The sequence below is a fragment of the Sebastes fasciatus genome, chromosome 13, assembly GCF_043250625.1.
Source record: "Sebastes fasciatus isolate fSebFas1 chromosome 13, fSebFas1.pri, whole genome shotgun sequence".
In the NCBI taxonomy this organism is placed as follows: domain Eukaryota; kingdom Metazoa; phylum Chordata; class Actinopteri; order Perciformes; family Sebastidae; genus Sebastes; species Sebastes fasciatus.
In genome coordinates this window covers 12,285,573-12,300,049 of record NC_133807.1, presented here as the reverse complement: position 1 = coordinate 12,300,049, position 14,477 = coordinate 12,285,573, and the positions used below count along the sequence as shown (strand labels likewise).

Below are 14,477 nucleotides of genomic sequence, written 5' to 3'. Positions count from 1 at the left end.
AGATGGATTATTAATCTGTTCATCTTTATTCTCTTAAGCTTTTAACTGTTGTTTCCCCTTGTCTGTATTTGTTTTATAAAGAGAGGAGAGGAGAGGAGGGATAGCGTGAATCCTCTAATGTAAAAGGCAAATATACATTTCTTTAAATAATTTTTTGATACAGATGGATTATTAATCTGTTCACCTTTATTCTCTTGAAATGTTAACTTTTATTTCCCCTTGTCTATTGTATAAAGAGAGGAGAGAAGAGGAGAGGAGAGGAGAGGAGAGGAGAGGAGAGGAGAGGAGAGGAGAGGAGAGGAGAGGAGAGGAGAGGAGAGGAGAGGAGAGGAGAGGAGAGGAGAGGAGAGGAGAGGAGAGGAGAGGAGAGGAGAGGAGAGGAGAGGAGAGGGGAGGAGGAGGTCAATCAGGACCAGTCTGCCCTCCATCCAGGATTTATGCACCTCCAGAGTCAGGAAACAGACAGGAAGCATCACTGCAGACCCCTCACTGCCTGAACACAACCTTTCTTCCCTCAGGCCATCACTCTGATGAACACTTAAATCAGTCATACACTGTCAATAACACACTAACACCAAAATATCAGCTGCTGATGTTATAAATTAAAAAAAACTATACAGTCTTTAATGCAAATATTTTTTATATGTACATATATTCGATGCTTTATTTTAATTTTATTGTTGGCCATTGGTGCTTTTTATATATATTTATATTTATATATATATTTTTATATATATTATTATTATTTTTATATATATTTATAATATAATCTATTTATAATATAATATAATATATATTATTATTATATATATATTTATTTAATATATTTATAATATAATATAATATTTTGATATGCGTCACTTTTTTCACATACTTGTGTACATACTGTAACAGTGCTGTCTATTTTTTATTTGTCCAGCTTTGTTGTCCTTGTTTCTAGCTGTTATTTATACTCCCGTGTTAGTACATTGAAAGAGTTGCAAAAAAAAAAAACCCCAAAAAGCAAACAGTCAAATTCCTTGTTTGTGCACACGTACTTGGCAAATAAATCTGATCCTGATTCTGAAAACCCCCACTGCATGAAATAAAACTGGTGCTGTCCAGCAACAGCCTCTGTGAGGACCAGTCCACATTATTTTAAAACAAGACAATGATTTTTCATCAAATCAATTTCTGTTCTTTTAGCTTTCTAATATCTTCGAATATGTGATCTGGGGCTAACCTCTTCCTCTGGATGAAATTACAAAATGTACCCATACTTTTTCTCATGCTTTTCTTTTTAAGTATCAAACCGCCTGTAAAAAAAACACCAGGATACAGGAAACGACATCTACTCCTGAGGGAGGACCACCCAAATTTTCAATGCTTCCTACGCACAGGGTCTAGGTCAGTGATTCCCAAAGTGGGGTCCCGGGACCCCCAGGAGTCCTTAAGGGGGTTCCAGAGGGTCCCCAGCAAAAAAGGGAATCATTTATTTTCACTATAATTCCATCGACAAGTAACACAATAACAGAATGTGCGACTATTGTGGTCATGGGGTTCACACACTTAACTTCATACACAAGTTAATGTGATAACGCGTTAATCCAAATTTGTTTTAACAAATTTAATTTAGCAGGCTCAGTTTTAAAGCTAGAGTCAACATACTGGCATCAAATTAAACTAGAAAACATAAGAAATCCATTGGTATCAACCATGGAAATTTTGGCGATGAAAAACTGTCATGGCCTTTTTCAAAAGGGGTCCCTTGACCTCTGACCTCCAGATATGTGAATGAAAATGGGTTTTATGGTTACCCATGAGTCTCCCCTTTACAGGCATGCCCACTTTATGATAATCACATGCAGTTTGGGGCAAGTCATAGTCAAGTCAGCACACTGACACACTGACAGCTGTTGTTGCCTGTTGGGCTGCAGTTTGCCATGTTATGATTTGAGCATATTTTAAATGCTAAATGCAGTACCTGTGAGGGTTTCTGGACAATATTTGTCATTGTTTTGTGTTGGTAATGTCATTATACCACCTGGCAGTGGAAGGATTCCTGGACACCCCCTCCCCGTGCCCCCCGTCCCGTGTACTAAGTATTGACATTATTACTGCCACGTTCGGACCTCCAGGAACCCCAGCCCTGTCCAGCTTACATTTCATATTTATAAATAAATATTTTTGTTACACCTTTAAAGAGACTTTTGTTGTGTCTGCATTTGAGTCCATGCCATTGTTGAACCAGAACATAACAGTTAATTGATTTCCAATATTAAATAAATACATACATTTGCATAAAGCAGCATATTTGTCCACTCCCATGTTGATAAGAGTATTAAATACTTGACATATCTCCCATTAAGGTATTTTAATGGGAGATATTCAATATATAAAAAATGCAATTAATCATTATTAAATATTTGAATCGATTGACAGCCCTAGTAATAACACATCTAAAAGCAAAAAAACTATCAGATGGGGTACCTTGTGACAAAATCTTATCAAATGGGGGTCAGCGGTCTAATGTGTGTTAGTTCAGGGGTCCTTGACATGAAAAAGTTTGGGAACCACTAGTTTAGGTCATTCACTTTCCCTCAGGATGTTCAAGATTCAAGATTCAAGATTCAAGATGATTCAAGATGTTTATTGTCACGCCGGTTGTACAGGTACAAACGTGTGAAATACTTTTTGCTGGGAAGCTCCATTAAAATAATAAATTATATTACATTTACATTTACATTACAATTATAAAAGGAAATACTTTATACAAGGGCATATTAAGAACATATGTATTAAGAATATATACAGTATATACAGTATAGGATATATTTTTGTGTAAGAATGTGTCGAATGAATTATAGATTTAAAAGTCTGATGGCCCGGGGGAAAGAACTGTTCCTCAGTCTGCTGGTGTGAGTTCTGGGGGTCCTGTATCTTCTACCAGAGGGCAGGAGGGAGAACAGGCTGTTGTGGGGGTGTGTCGTGTCCTTAATGACCCTAAGGGACTTCCTGAGGCACCGCTGGGTGTACAGCTCCTGCAGGCTGGGCAGCTCGCACCCAGTGATGTGTTGGGCATGTGGCATCCTCTTCTCGTCTCTTTAATTTTGAGAGGTCATTAACTTCTTTGAAATCTGGAATTACAGAGCTGAACTTGTCAAAGTAAATGTTTCTGTTTCTGTTTCTGTTTCTCTCTCTCTCTCTCTCTCTAATAAGCTTTATTGGCATGAATGTTCTGGTTACATTATTGCAAAAGCTAAATTACGTACTAATGAATTATTACATTTCACACAAGAAGTAATCACAATATAACAAATACATTTTAAACACACATACAGATAGAATATAATTTTATATAGATAGAATATATATACATTATTTATTTTTCAAAGAAAATATATATATATTTATACAATTCATTTTTATTCATTATATATATATTTATTTATTATATATCTTTATTATATAGATAGAATATACAGTATATATATTGTTTATTTTTTCAAATAAAAAAATTTGTATTTGTATTTGTATATATATATATTCAAATTTAATTATTTATTATATATTTATTTATGAATTATATATTTTATTATATAGATAGAATATATATATATATATATGTATATATATATATATATACATATATATACACACAGTATATACACAGTATATATATATATATATAAATTCTATCTATCTATCTATCTATCTATCTATCCATCCATCTATCTATCTGTACTGCAGAACCATGTGTGTCTATCGGTGTCTATCTGTACTATTCACACATTTGTAGAAGAAAAGATAGAGGTAGTGCAGGTAGGATTACAGTAGTTTAAATATATTCAAAATAATTGTATGACGTGCAGAATATGTAAATCAACAGGAGTTTTTGCATGAAGATAGGCCACTAGTCCCTGAGATACAATCAGGGTCTCTCATACAAAGTGTGTCTGTTTTGCAAGGGTGCAATGCATCCTGTTGAATTGTGTAACTGGGTACAGAGAGAGAGGGGAGGGAGAGATTCACAACACATTTCCTGCCCTTTGTTTCCTTTCTTCGTTCTCAGCTGGGGTTTAAGTTTCACATTTATGGGTTAGGTGATGGGTTGAAGCAGAGCACAAATATGAATCACTTTAAAAAGCTATACAAAAAAGATATGTTTGGGAGGTATATGGTTGAGGAAGAGTTGTGATAAGGGTTGTGTTAAGGGTTGGTTTATATCTACTTTTTAAATCCGGATGGACATGTGGGTTGTAAATAAACTTGGGATGCTGTTCATATATTAAATTTGGGATGTAAATAAATCTGGGATAGTTTATATATTATATTATATTATCATTCTATCATTCTATGATATATGAGTTATTAGACGAGAAGTGAGAAAGGGGTATAGGGAAATATAAGTTTTACTTCTACCTACTCCTTTTGGACACTATTACTCTTGTTGTGTTTGTTATTATTTTGTATCTGTTTTTATTTATTTTTATGTTCGAAATAAAGTCTTTCATTCATTTAGCCTACAATTAATCAAAACTGCTTTTATGTAGGCTATTATAAAGAATTGCAATATGCTTCAATGCTCTGTTTGACCCTGCATTCGTCTATAATGATATTTGTAACCACATCAAATCAGTTTAACACTCAAACATGGACTTATATTCATAGCTTTTCCGGTAGTTTACTGTCTTTCGTTACATAATCATCAGCTCTGATTTCCTAAAGTTTCGTTCTTGCTGTAATGTCCTTGTGGACCCTCCCCCTCGATACGTCACCGCCTGCTCATACGTGTATCCTCGTGTCAGTCATTTCTTTCAGCCAATGAAATGACCGACCGTGGTCAAGGAGGCGGGACATTCCGAACGCTGGGCACTAAAAAGGCGAAGGAGAGCACGCAGTCACACTGATAACCTGTAGATGTTTATATACCCACTAACAGCTTGAAGAGCCGTTTAACACGTACAGGTATTTATTCTATTTGCAGATAATATCGTGTGTAGGATAGCTGCCATATTACTTTGATATATTTAAAAGAAAGAGCGCTGTTAAGATGTTTAATTTGCTTAATACAGCGTTTACTTAACGTTACATGTGAAATATAAAGGTTGTAGTACGTGTGTGTACATGTGTGTATGTTTATTATAGGCTTAGTACAGCGTACCACGGCCTGCACAAGTGATGAGGTAATGCGTTTATACACCTTTACAGACTTATTCTCAAGTACACGCAGCTCAACAACCCGCTGGTCATCATGGCTCTGGATGGATGTGGCCTCGTCTGCAAATATATCCTCATCATCTTCAACATCGTCTTTGCGGTAAGTCTGTCAGGTCATTAGTAGTCTACTGCGTAGTTTTGACAAAAAATGGGGGAAAAACTATATATTTTTAATCTTATTTGATACAGTATTGTGGTGTTTGTAAGTTCCCATGGGGTAAAAAGCCAAATAGTTTATTTGTAGTTTTTTGTTGTTGGTCAAATTAAAAGCTCCAGTGTAGTTCGGTTGGCTCCCATTAGGTTTCGTTTCTGCAGAGTAGCAACTCGGGTTACTTTCATTTCCTAGTGTCCTCGCCGGATATGGTGGACATGTACCGCCGCATTTAACATTATAGACATGACCACTGACTATTTGTGTAACAATTTAGCCACAAATTCACAGACTGACCATAGACTGTCCAGACATATACTCGGTTTTGACCGAGTCTAGTTTAATATTTCTTTTAACCAGTTAATCGGTCAAAATTCTTACTGTTGGTTAACAGTTAATTATTACATGTTAATTATTAACATCCCTACACAAAAAACAGTAGAACACACTAAAGGAAAGGGGGGAAAAACACAATAGGTCCTCTTTAACCCGCCCTTTTCTGCTTTTCATGTGCTGTCTTGTCAACTGTTGCATTGTGTTTCAGTGTATTTCTGTTGTTTGACAGGTATTTACCTAGCTGTCCCACAGTTGCTCTCATTCTGCACTTTGTTCTCTGAAATAATATTTTTGTCTGTTCACCTACACGCCACCTGTTATTTTACACAATGTGTATTAAAAACTCATCTTCAGCTGCCTCACCACCGAAAATACCACATCGGACTCGACCACGTACAGAACATTATAGTTTTGAAGATGTGAAACCGTGTAACCAGGAATGTTGACGTACTGCACAGTGAAACTGGTTTTATTATTATGTCTGTGGTTTGGCAGGTGTTGGGGTTTGCCTTTTTGGGTCTCGGCCTGTGGCTGAGGTTCAGCGGTAGCACCAGAGGCATCTTCGAAATAGGAGACCTCAACTCAGGTGGATTTGTTATAGGTCAGTACTTATGTTACGCACATTTGTGTCATTTCTCCAAAATAAATACATGAAGACATTTTGCCTCTGATACATATTCAATCATAGATCTGTGTCTCTGTCTCTTTGTTTTTTTTATCAGTTGTGACTGTACTGATAGCTCTCGGCGCATTGATGCTGATTGTGGTGGTGTTTGGAGACTACGGTGCCTGCAATGAGAAAAGATGTTCTCTGCAAGTGGTGAGACGTCTTTACACAATAACTTCCTTCTAAGGTTGGGTAACCGCCTTCCTGTTATGTGATTACAATAGCCTGCGGTTCACAATTCTATTACTGTAACTAGTGCAAAACTAACTTTGTGTTCATGTGAAAAATCTTTAAAATTTGAGGAACAGCCGCTAGAAAGTGCAAATGTGACAAAGTTATTCTATAAAAAGGGAACTATATCCTGACAGTAGTGCATGAGACAGATAATCTGAAAAAAAATCATGTTCCTCTGTCCTCCGGTGCTCCTAATGGCATCTGCAAGATTTCGATGTGCCCAAAGGAAAACAACCAGAGCCGAGCTGTCTCTACAGCAGCTATCAATCACAGCTCGCAAAACTCGCAAACTCTGATCAAACTAGGCAGCTCTGATCAAATTTGAATCAATATTCTTTTACTGTAATGCCTATTTCGTCAACAAGATTGCATGTTTGATATCGTCACCGTTTGTGTTTAATGATGTAGTGTTTGATGTCTCGTCATCGTCTCGTCTTAGTCATGGAAAAAGGAACATATTTCGTCATAGTTTAAACACTAAACAGTAAACTAAAATTTGAGACGAGAAATAAGCATTACAGTAACAGAATGTTGATTCATATTTAATCAGAGCTGCCTAGTTTGACCATTTGATCAGAGTTTGTGAGTTTTGCGAGCAGTGATTGACAGTTGCTGTAGAGACTCCTCGGCTCTGATTGGTTGTTTTTAATTCGGGCACGGTGAAACATGGCAAATGCCATTAGGAGCACCGGAGGACACAGAGGAACGTTATTTTTTAACAGATTATCTGTGTCATGCACTACTGTCATGATATAGTGACAGTTTAATAAAAATAACTTTTTTTTCATATTTGATCAAAGATACCAACTGCAGCTTAAATAATGTAGTCACTGCTATGCTCACCCTGCCTCCTCATCAGCAGACTGGTTAAATGTCAGACAGTCAAAGATTTGTCAGTTCACCTGGAAGGCTAAGATATGTAGCAGTGATTAATAGGTGCTGGTCAGTGGAGGTGACATGGGCGAGTTGATCAGTCCTGTGATGTTTCAGAACAGCTCAACAGACTAAAACCTGAGCACAACAAACCACATCAACCAACATGCTTATTCTTGTCTTTTAAAATCAACAATCAGGCAAAATAAAAAGTTACTAGATACTTGTTCAAGTGCAGATCTTAGATGACTTCGTCTACACAAGTTCATTGAGCTAGCAGGTCTTACATAACGTTTTCTCAAGTGATAAGCAAATAACTGAGGCAGGGCTCTTTTTAAGAAGACTGGTGAGCTGCTTTCTTTTCAGAAACAGAAGCCTATTTTTCATTCAAGGCCAAGTGTTCAGAGTTATCTAGTAGATAAGGCCAGCCGAACATCTGAACACACTGTTAGAACATTTCTGTTCCCTCTTTGCTTTTTAAGGGCAAAGGGTTAAAGTAACATGGAGGAGTTTAAATTCTTAGTGTCAGTTGTCTCTTGGTACCACTTAATCTCATCACTTTCTGCTTAAAATGATCTCATTATTGTACTTCCATATCAAAATATATCAAAATGTACCTTAAAGGGAGATTTGTCAAGTATTTACTACTCTTATCAACATGAGAGTGGATAAATATGCTTGCTTTATGCAGATGTATGTATACATTTATTATTGGAAGCCAATTAACAACACAAAACAATGACAAACAGGTACTGCATTTAGCATAAGAAATATGCCCAAATCATAACATGGCAAACTGCAGCCCAACAGGCAACAACAGCTGTCAGTGTGTCAGTGTGCTGACTTGACTATGACTTGCCCCAAACTGCATGTGATTATCATAAAGTGGGCATGTCTGTAAAGGGGAGACTCGTGGGTACCCATAGAACCCATTTACATTCACATATCTTGAGGTCAGAGGTCAAGGGAGTACGGTTTTTCCTCACCAAAATTTAGTGCAAGTTCGGAGCGTTATTTAGCCTCCTTTGTCAAGCTAGTATGACATGGTTGGTACCAATAGATTCATTAGGTTTTCCAAGTTCATATGATGCCAGTATCTTCACAACCTAAAAATCCCAAGTTGAGTCAATGTGTTATAAACTTTGACAGCCCTAATATCGAGGTATCGTGATACCAAATTTCGTCTAAATTGATAACAAGCTCATACTCATACTTTTTATTTGTCAAGTATTCAATTCACACAGGAGTATACAACAATAGGTTATTTCATATAGACTATTCATTTATTGAACTACCAGAAAACATGCCATATCGTGATATATATCGTTATTGAGATATGAAAGGATGATCAGGATAGAAGGTTTTGGCCCAGCCCTAAACTAGCAGACATATTTTCTCCAGAATTGTAACCACAAAGTATTGAAACTGTCTTAAGTTTCATGTTGAGAAACCCCCACAGCACAGTGGTGGGAAACTAATGAATGCGAGGGAGGAATGGGAAATGTAAAAAAGATCCTTTGATTACTCATAGATCTGCCTCGGGTGAACTGCACTTTTGGCCTTCGTCTTGATTTGGCAATCTCCTTTTCATTCATCCTCCTTTCTACAAGTGAAAAGATTTATGCTCTTTTCATGCACAAATACAGAGTCTGGTGTGCAACACTATATCCCCAACAATGTGGGTATAGTTAACTATTAATTAATTCATTAAACTATAAACAGTGGGGTTCAAATATGTCTCGCAATCAAATGCTCAATGCTTCAGTGTTTTTCCTGATTTCCTGTTTAATGGTATTTTCCAGTTTTATCTCAGTCTCATCTCAGTGTCCTTGTAGGAAAGTTCAGAGGCATTTCTGAACTGTTACGTAGCGCAAGGGCGGGAGGCTGAGGGGACTTGTGTGCTGTAGGAATAAACAGGCTGAGTCACTGTTGAAAACTCTTGATTCACAATGTAGAACTGTAATGCAGCAAAGACGCTTTGAACAGCGACAAATTGCGACGCTTAATTTCGAATTGGGAATGTGAAGCTGATTTCAGGCTCGAGTCAACTAATAACACAATGAAACTGCCAACTTCTCTGTATATGTTTTATGAAATGTATCGGCCTGAACATGTCTTAGAGGCTCTAAATCATTACTTATTGCACTTCAGAGTCTTGAGAGTTACATGGCTCAGTGGCCAGTGAAATGAATAGATTACCTCAACATGTTTTATGATAGCCACCAACCTTTATAGATGATTTATGAAAGAGGTGAAAATATTACTCTTTAAGTAATTGTTTTACATATTATTTTGGGCTATCAAATATGCTTGCTTTATGCAAATATAAAGTATATATTTATTAATGGGAATCAATTAAAACACAAAACAATGACAAATATTGGTCAGAAACCCTCACAGGTACTGCATTTAGCAAAAAAAAATATGCTCAAATCATAACATGGCAAACTGCAGCCCAACAGGCAACAACAGCTGTCAGTGTGTCAGTGTGCTGACTTGACTATGACTTGCCCAAAACTGCATGTGATTATCATAAAGTGGGCATGTCTGTAAAGAGGAGACTTGTGGGTACCCATAGAACCCATTTACATTCACATATCTTGAGGTCAGAGGTCAAGGGAAACCTTTGAAAAAGGCCATGACAGTTTTTCCTCGCCAAAATGTAGCTTAATTTAGGAGCGTTATTTTGCCTCCTTCGCGACAAGCTAGTATGACATGGGTGGTACCAATGGATTCTTTGTGTTTTCTAGTTTCATATGATGCCAGTATCTTCACTCTAGCTTTAAAACTGAGCCCGCTACAACCTAAAAATCACAAGTTGCCTTAATGTGTTAAAGAAATTAGTGGTGTTAAAACAAATTAGCATTATTATCACGTTAACTTTGGCAGCCCTAATATTTTGTGAAGTGCAATGTTAAGCGTTCTTCCTACCGGTTAAAACAAAAACAAGCATACATTTGCAGATCCTTGTTTCTTATGCATATGCATAATAGTGGGAGAAAATGGTGTGTTGTGGAGTTATGCTGTTTGAATATTTGTTCCTGTGTATTAACCTGTGCCATTAAAATGTTCTAATTAGGTTTATTTACCTTATCTTCTCCTTTCAGTTCTCCGTTCTTCTGACCCTTCTGGCGTTGGCGTTAGTTGCTGTTGGAGTGCTTGCATATTCCAGAAGGGATGTGGTAAGAGGGAAAGGGATGAAGAGAGGGACACAAAAATAGGATGAAAAATAGTCAAAAATAAAATCATCAAAAAGTAAATACCCTATATTTATGATCATGATATTGTGTTTTATTATTAAGGTTGGATCAAATTTCGCGGAGTTCTACATCAGCATGTATGGCCTGTATTTGACTAACGGTGGAGACCCGGTCATTGGTGTCAGTCTCACATTCATCCACAAGACGGTAAGCACAAACCCTATTTCATTCCTTCCTATAGAGTGGTGCAGGGATGACGTACTTTGCAGGCCAACCTGGAAGTTAGCATCGCCTTGGTTCCCTCAACAAAAACCCAATGGGATTTTTCCATTGGGTTTTGGATTATTGCAGAAAATAAGTTCTGTGGCAAACACAGGTTTATGATACTTACACATTTTGTTCAGCAAGATAATCTCCACAAATAAACACCACTTTATGATTTCTGAAGCGTGAATACAATCACCAGAAGTAAAAAGCGAACGTTAGGCTATAAACGAGCTACACCACGGTTACATCAGCGCAAGTATACACAACGAGGATGTAAAGGCAGACGAGTCAGCGTGGTGAAGTTTAGTAATCTCATTTAGCCACTTGTTAGCAACCGCCTTTTTTAAGACTCAAAGAATTCAAAATGCACGAGTGGGATATTTACTGACGTATTTTATATGGTACCACAAAACATTAAAATCTCTTAAGCTTGTATTAACCACAGACCTTATTTCAGGCCTCTTAAACCCACTGACTTCGAGACGAGGGAGCCTGAAATGCTAATCACAATTAAAACTCAGAATTAACCAGCTAAAGAGGGATGTGTTTATTTACAGCAGCAGCAGCGAGTTGATTCAAAGTAACTTTAATTTGTCTGTTGTTTTAGCTAACCGGTGCTAACTGGCTAAATCTGGTAGTTGTGACTAGTGACAACACCAAAGTGAAAAGTGATGAGTTTTTTTTTAATTTATTAAATTACTTAAATTATTGCCTCATTTATATATTTTGGACAATTAATTAATATGACTTTTTTTTTTTTTTAAATATGCTCAAATCATGACATGGCAAACTGCAGCCCAACAGGCAACAACAGCTGTCAGTGTGTCAGTGTGCTGACTTGACTAGGACTTGCCCCAAACTGCATGTGATTATCATAAAGTGGGCATGTCTGTAAAGGGGAGACTCGTGGGTACCCATAGAACCCATTTTCATTCACATATCTGAGGTCAGAGGTCAAGGGACCCTTTGAAAATGGCCTTTGAAAATGGCTCCAAACAGCCCCAAGTTTGGAGCGTTATTTAGCCTCCTTCCCACTAGCCATTGGTACCACGTGGTTAGTATCTTAACTCTAGCTTTAAAAATGAGCCAGCTATAACCTCCAAAAGATCGATTGTGTTTATGCATTAAAGAAATTAGTGACTTTAAAATAAATTTTTGCTAACAGCCCTAATAATTACTAATTTCTTTATATAATATTTAACACTTTAGGGCTCCATATTGATGATATAAAATGAAATATCAAAAATGGTTATTCATTTTGAGTGTGTTCTTCATCTCCCTTCTGTAGCTTCACTGCTGTGGATTAACAGGGATCTCGTTGGTAGAGTTGGCTCAAAAAACCTGCCCGAAACCAGATGGATTTTTTGAGCACATCAAGATGGATGTAAGTTGTTGCCAAGAAACAAATCTGTTCTAATGAGGGTATATGTGTCAAAATTTGTATGGTTTTGAGTTCATCTTTGCGTTACTGTGTTCACTTAAGACACTAGTAGGATGTAGGGTGACCCCTTTTCTTGTTCCTATCTCTGGAAACTGAACTGCTGTATTCTGTAGACTCTGGGTTAGCTACAGTATAGAGGATGCTAACAGTTTCTCCTGTCTTCCTACAGAGTTGTCCTGGGATCATCCTAAGTGTCTTTGACAGTAAAGCACCACTGGTGATGGGCGTCTTCGTTGGAACTGGAGCTCTTTTGGTAAGCAAATGTGTTGCATGTTGCACATTTCCATACTCAAACGCAGTTAATGAAGTTAATGTTTCGGCTGAACTAGCTGATGAAAGGAAAATTATTATTTACCCAAAAAATTATTAATTTACATTTTTATGTTTTATGTAAAAATATCACTCTGCCCATTTTCATTGCTATTTTGTATTTAGAAAGTGCAACAAAATGCAAATGAGAGCAGAGATGTACTGTAGATGCTACTGGATTGTGTAGAGCCACGAAATCAGACAGCCAATCAGCAGCCAGTTATAGATAATTGGCTTTGTTGTGCTTTGATTGGCTCGTAGATAAAACACAGCGGTCTGCAGAGACGAAGACTGAGGCAATGTGTTATTCTCCAAAAACATTATCTGGAGGAGCTATCAGATTCTACATTCAAACATTTCATACCAATGGCTCATTATTTTGAGTTTTTATAATTAAAAAAAATTAAATAATGTATTGTTTCTTTTAAATATTATTAATTAAAATATATTATTAATTTAACTATATATACAAAAACTAAAATATATATATATACAAAAACCTTGATTGCTAATCCAATTATTAATAAGCCTTAGAGTCTACAGCCATGCTAGCAGCTCTGTGAGACTGGAGGCACAGCTGTGCTTTGAGCTAAATGCTAATATGGCCACAGTGACAATGCTAACATTCAAGTGTTTAATCAGTATAATATTTGTCATGTTTACGACTTAGTTTAGCCTGTAAGCATACCAACATTAGTTAATTCTCATTAAATACAAAGTACAGCTGAGGCTGTCGGGAATGTCATTAGTTTTGCAGGTATGTAGTCATAAACCAAAGTATTGGGCAAATTGTAATTTTTGACTCGACAGTGGTGCTAGATGTCACATTAGAACTTATCCTCTAGGGACCTTGGATATCGGTAGCAAAAGTGACGGCAATCCATCGAATAGTTGTCAAGACATTTCACTAAAGTCACCAAAGTCATAAGATTCATCCTCTAGGAACCATGAATGTCTGTATCCTACCAAATTTCATGGCAATCCAACTAATATTTGTTAGCGTGCCTACACGCTAAAATGATAACCACTATAAACATTATACCTGCTTTGCATTAGCATGTTAATATTGTCATTGTGCGCATGTTGGCATTCTGACATTAGCATTTAGCTCTAAGCACTGCTGTGCCTGAAAAGGCGGGTCCATTATTTGTTTAGTTTTTCAGATGTTCATGTTGTTCTGTAGCTTCGCAGTGGTGTTCCTTATGGATTCAAATCCCAAAATTCAAGTTTGGGTCAAAGTATGTATGTTTTAGCATCAAAATGTAATTTTCTCAAGCCCTTCTAAAAACCTTTTCCCACGTGACCTGACAAAGATTTCTGCATGATGACCCTGCTACATAAGTTACAGTATATATACACATCCTTTATTGTCAGTATTATACATACTGTAATAACACAACACACACTAACCGATTGATGCGGCGGTAGACCAGCAACTTCCGTGTTCTGCAAGGTAAAAGTACTGTTTTCGTGAAGGTAGTCTGGTGGCTTTGAAGACAACGATATAACTGCTTCAGTTCGCCGTCGGAGAGGGCTGTCTGACGGCGAGGTGAAATATTCTTTATATAGCGTACACTTGAACTGCTACTGATTTTTTTAGGTGGCTAAAATACAAATACTGCTTTACCTCACCATCGGACGGCCCTTTCAAACGGGGAACTGCCGTTTTATCTCTGTCTTCAAAGCCACCAGACTACATTCATAAAAACAGTAATTTTACCTCACAGAACACTGGCTATATACAACCCCACTTCAAAAAATACAAACTAACCCTTTGTTATTTCCAAACTTAGCACAGCT

At 37.0% G+C, this 14,477-nt stretch overlaps 1 protein-coding gene across 3 annotated transcripts in view; it reads left to right on the top strand.

Annotated features, from left to right (window-relative positions):
- cd9r (CD9 molecule related) overlaps positions 1–14,477 on the top strand; it is a 122,585-nt gene that overhangs the window by 103,880 nt on the left and 4,228 nt on the right. For all 3 annotated transcript variants that reach the window (XM_074655534.1, XM_074655533.1, XM_074655532.1), the window contains exons 2-8: positions 5,187–5,299; positions 6,182–6,287; positions 6,409–6,506; positions 10,568–10,642; positions 10,763–10,867; positions 12,216–12,311; positions 12,538–12,621. In XM_074655534.1, coding sequence (XP_074511635.1) covers positions 5,234–5,299; positions 6,182–6,287; positions 6,409–6,506; positions 10,568–10,642; positions 10,763–10,867; positions 12,216–12,311; positions 12,538–12,621 — 630 coding nt within the window. In that variant the 5' untranslated portion in view covers positions 5,187–5,233. The remainder of the gene's footprint in view (positions 1–5,186; positions 5,300–6,181; positions 6,288–6,408; positions 6,507–10,567; positions 10,643–10,762; positions 10,868–12,215; positions 12,312–12,537; positions 12,622–14,477) is intronic.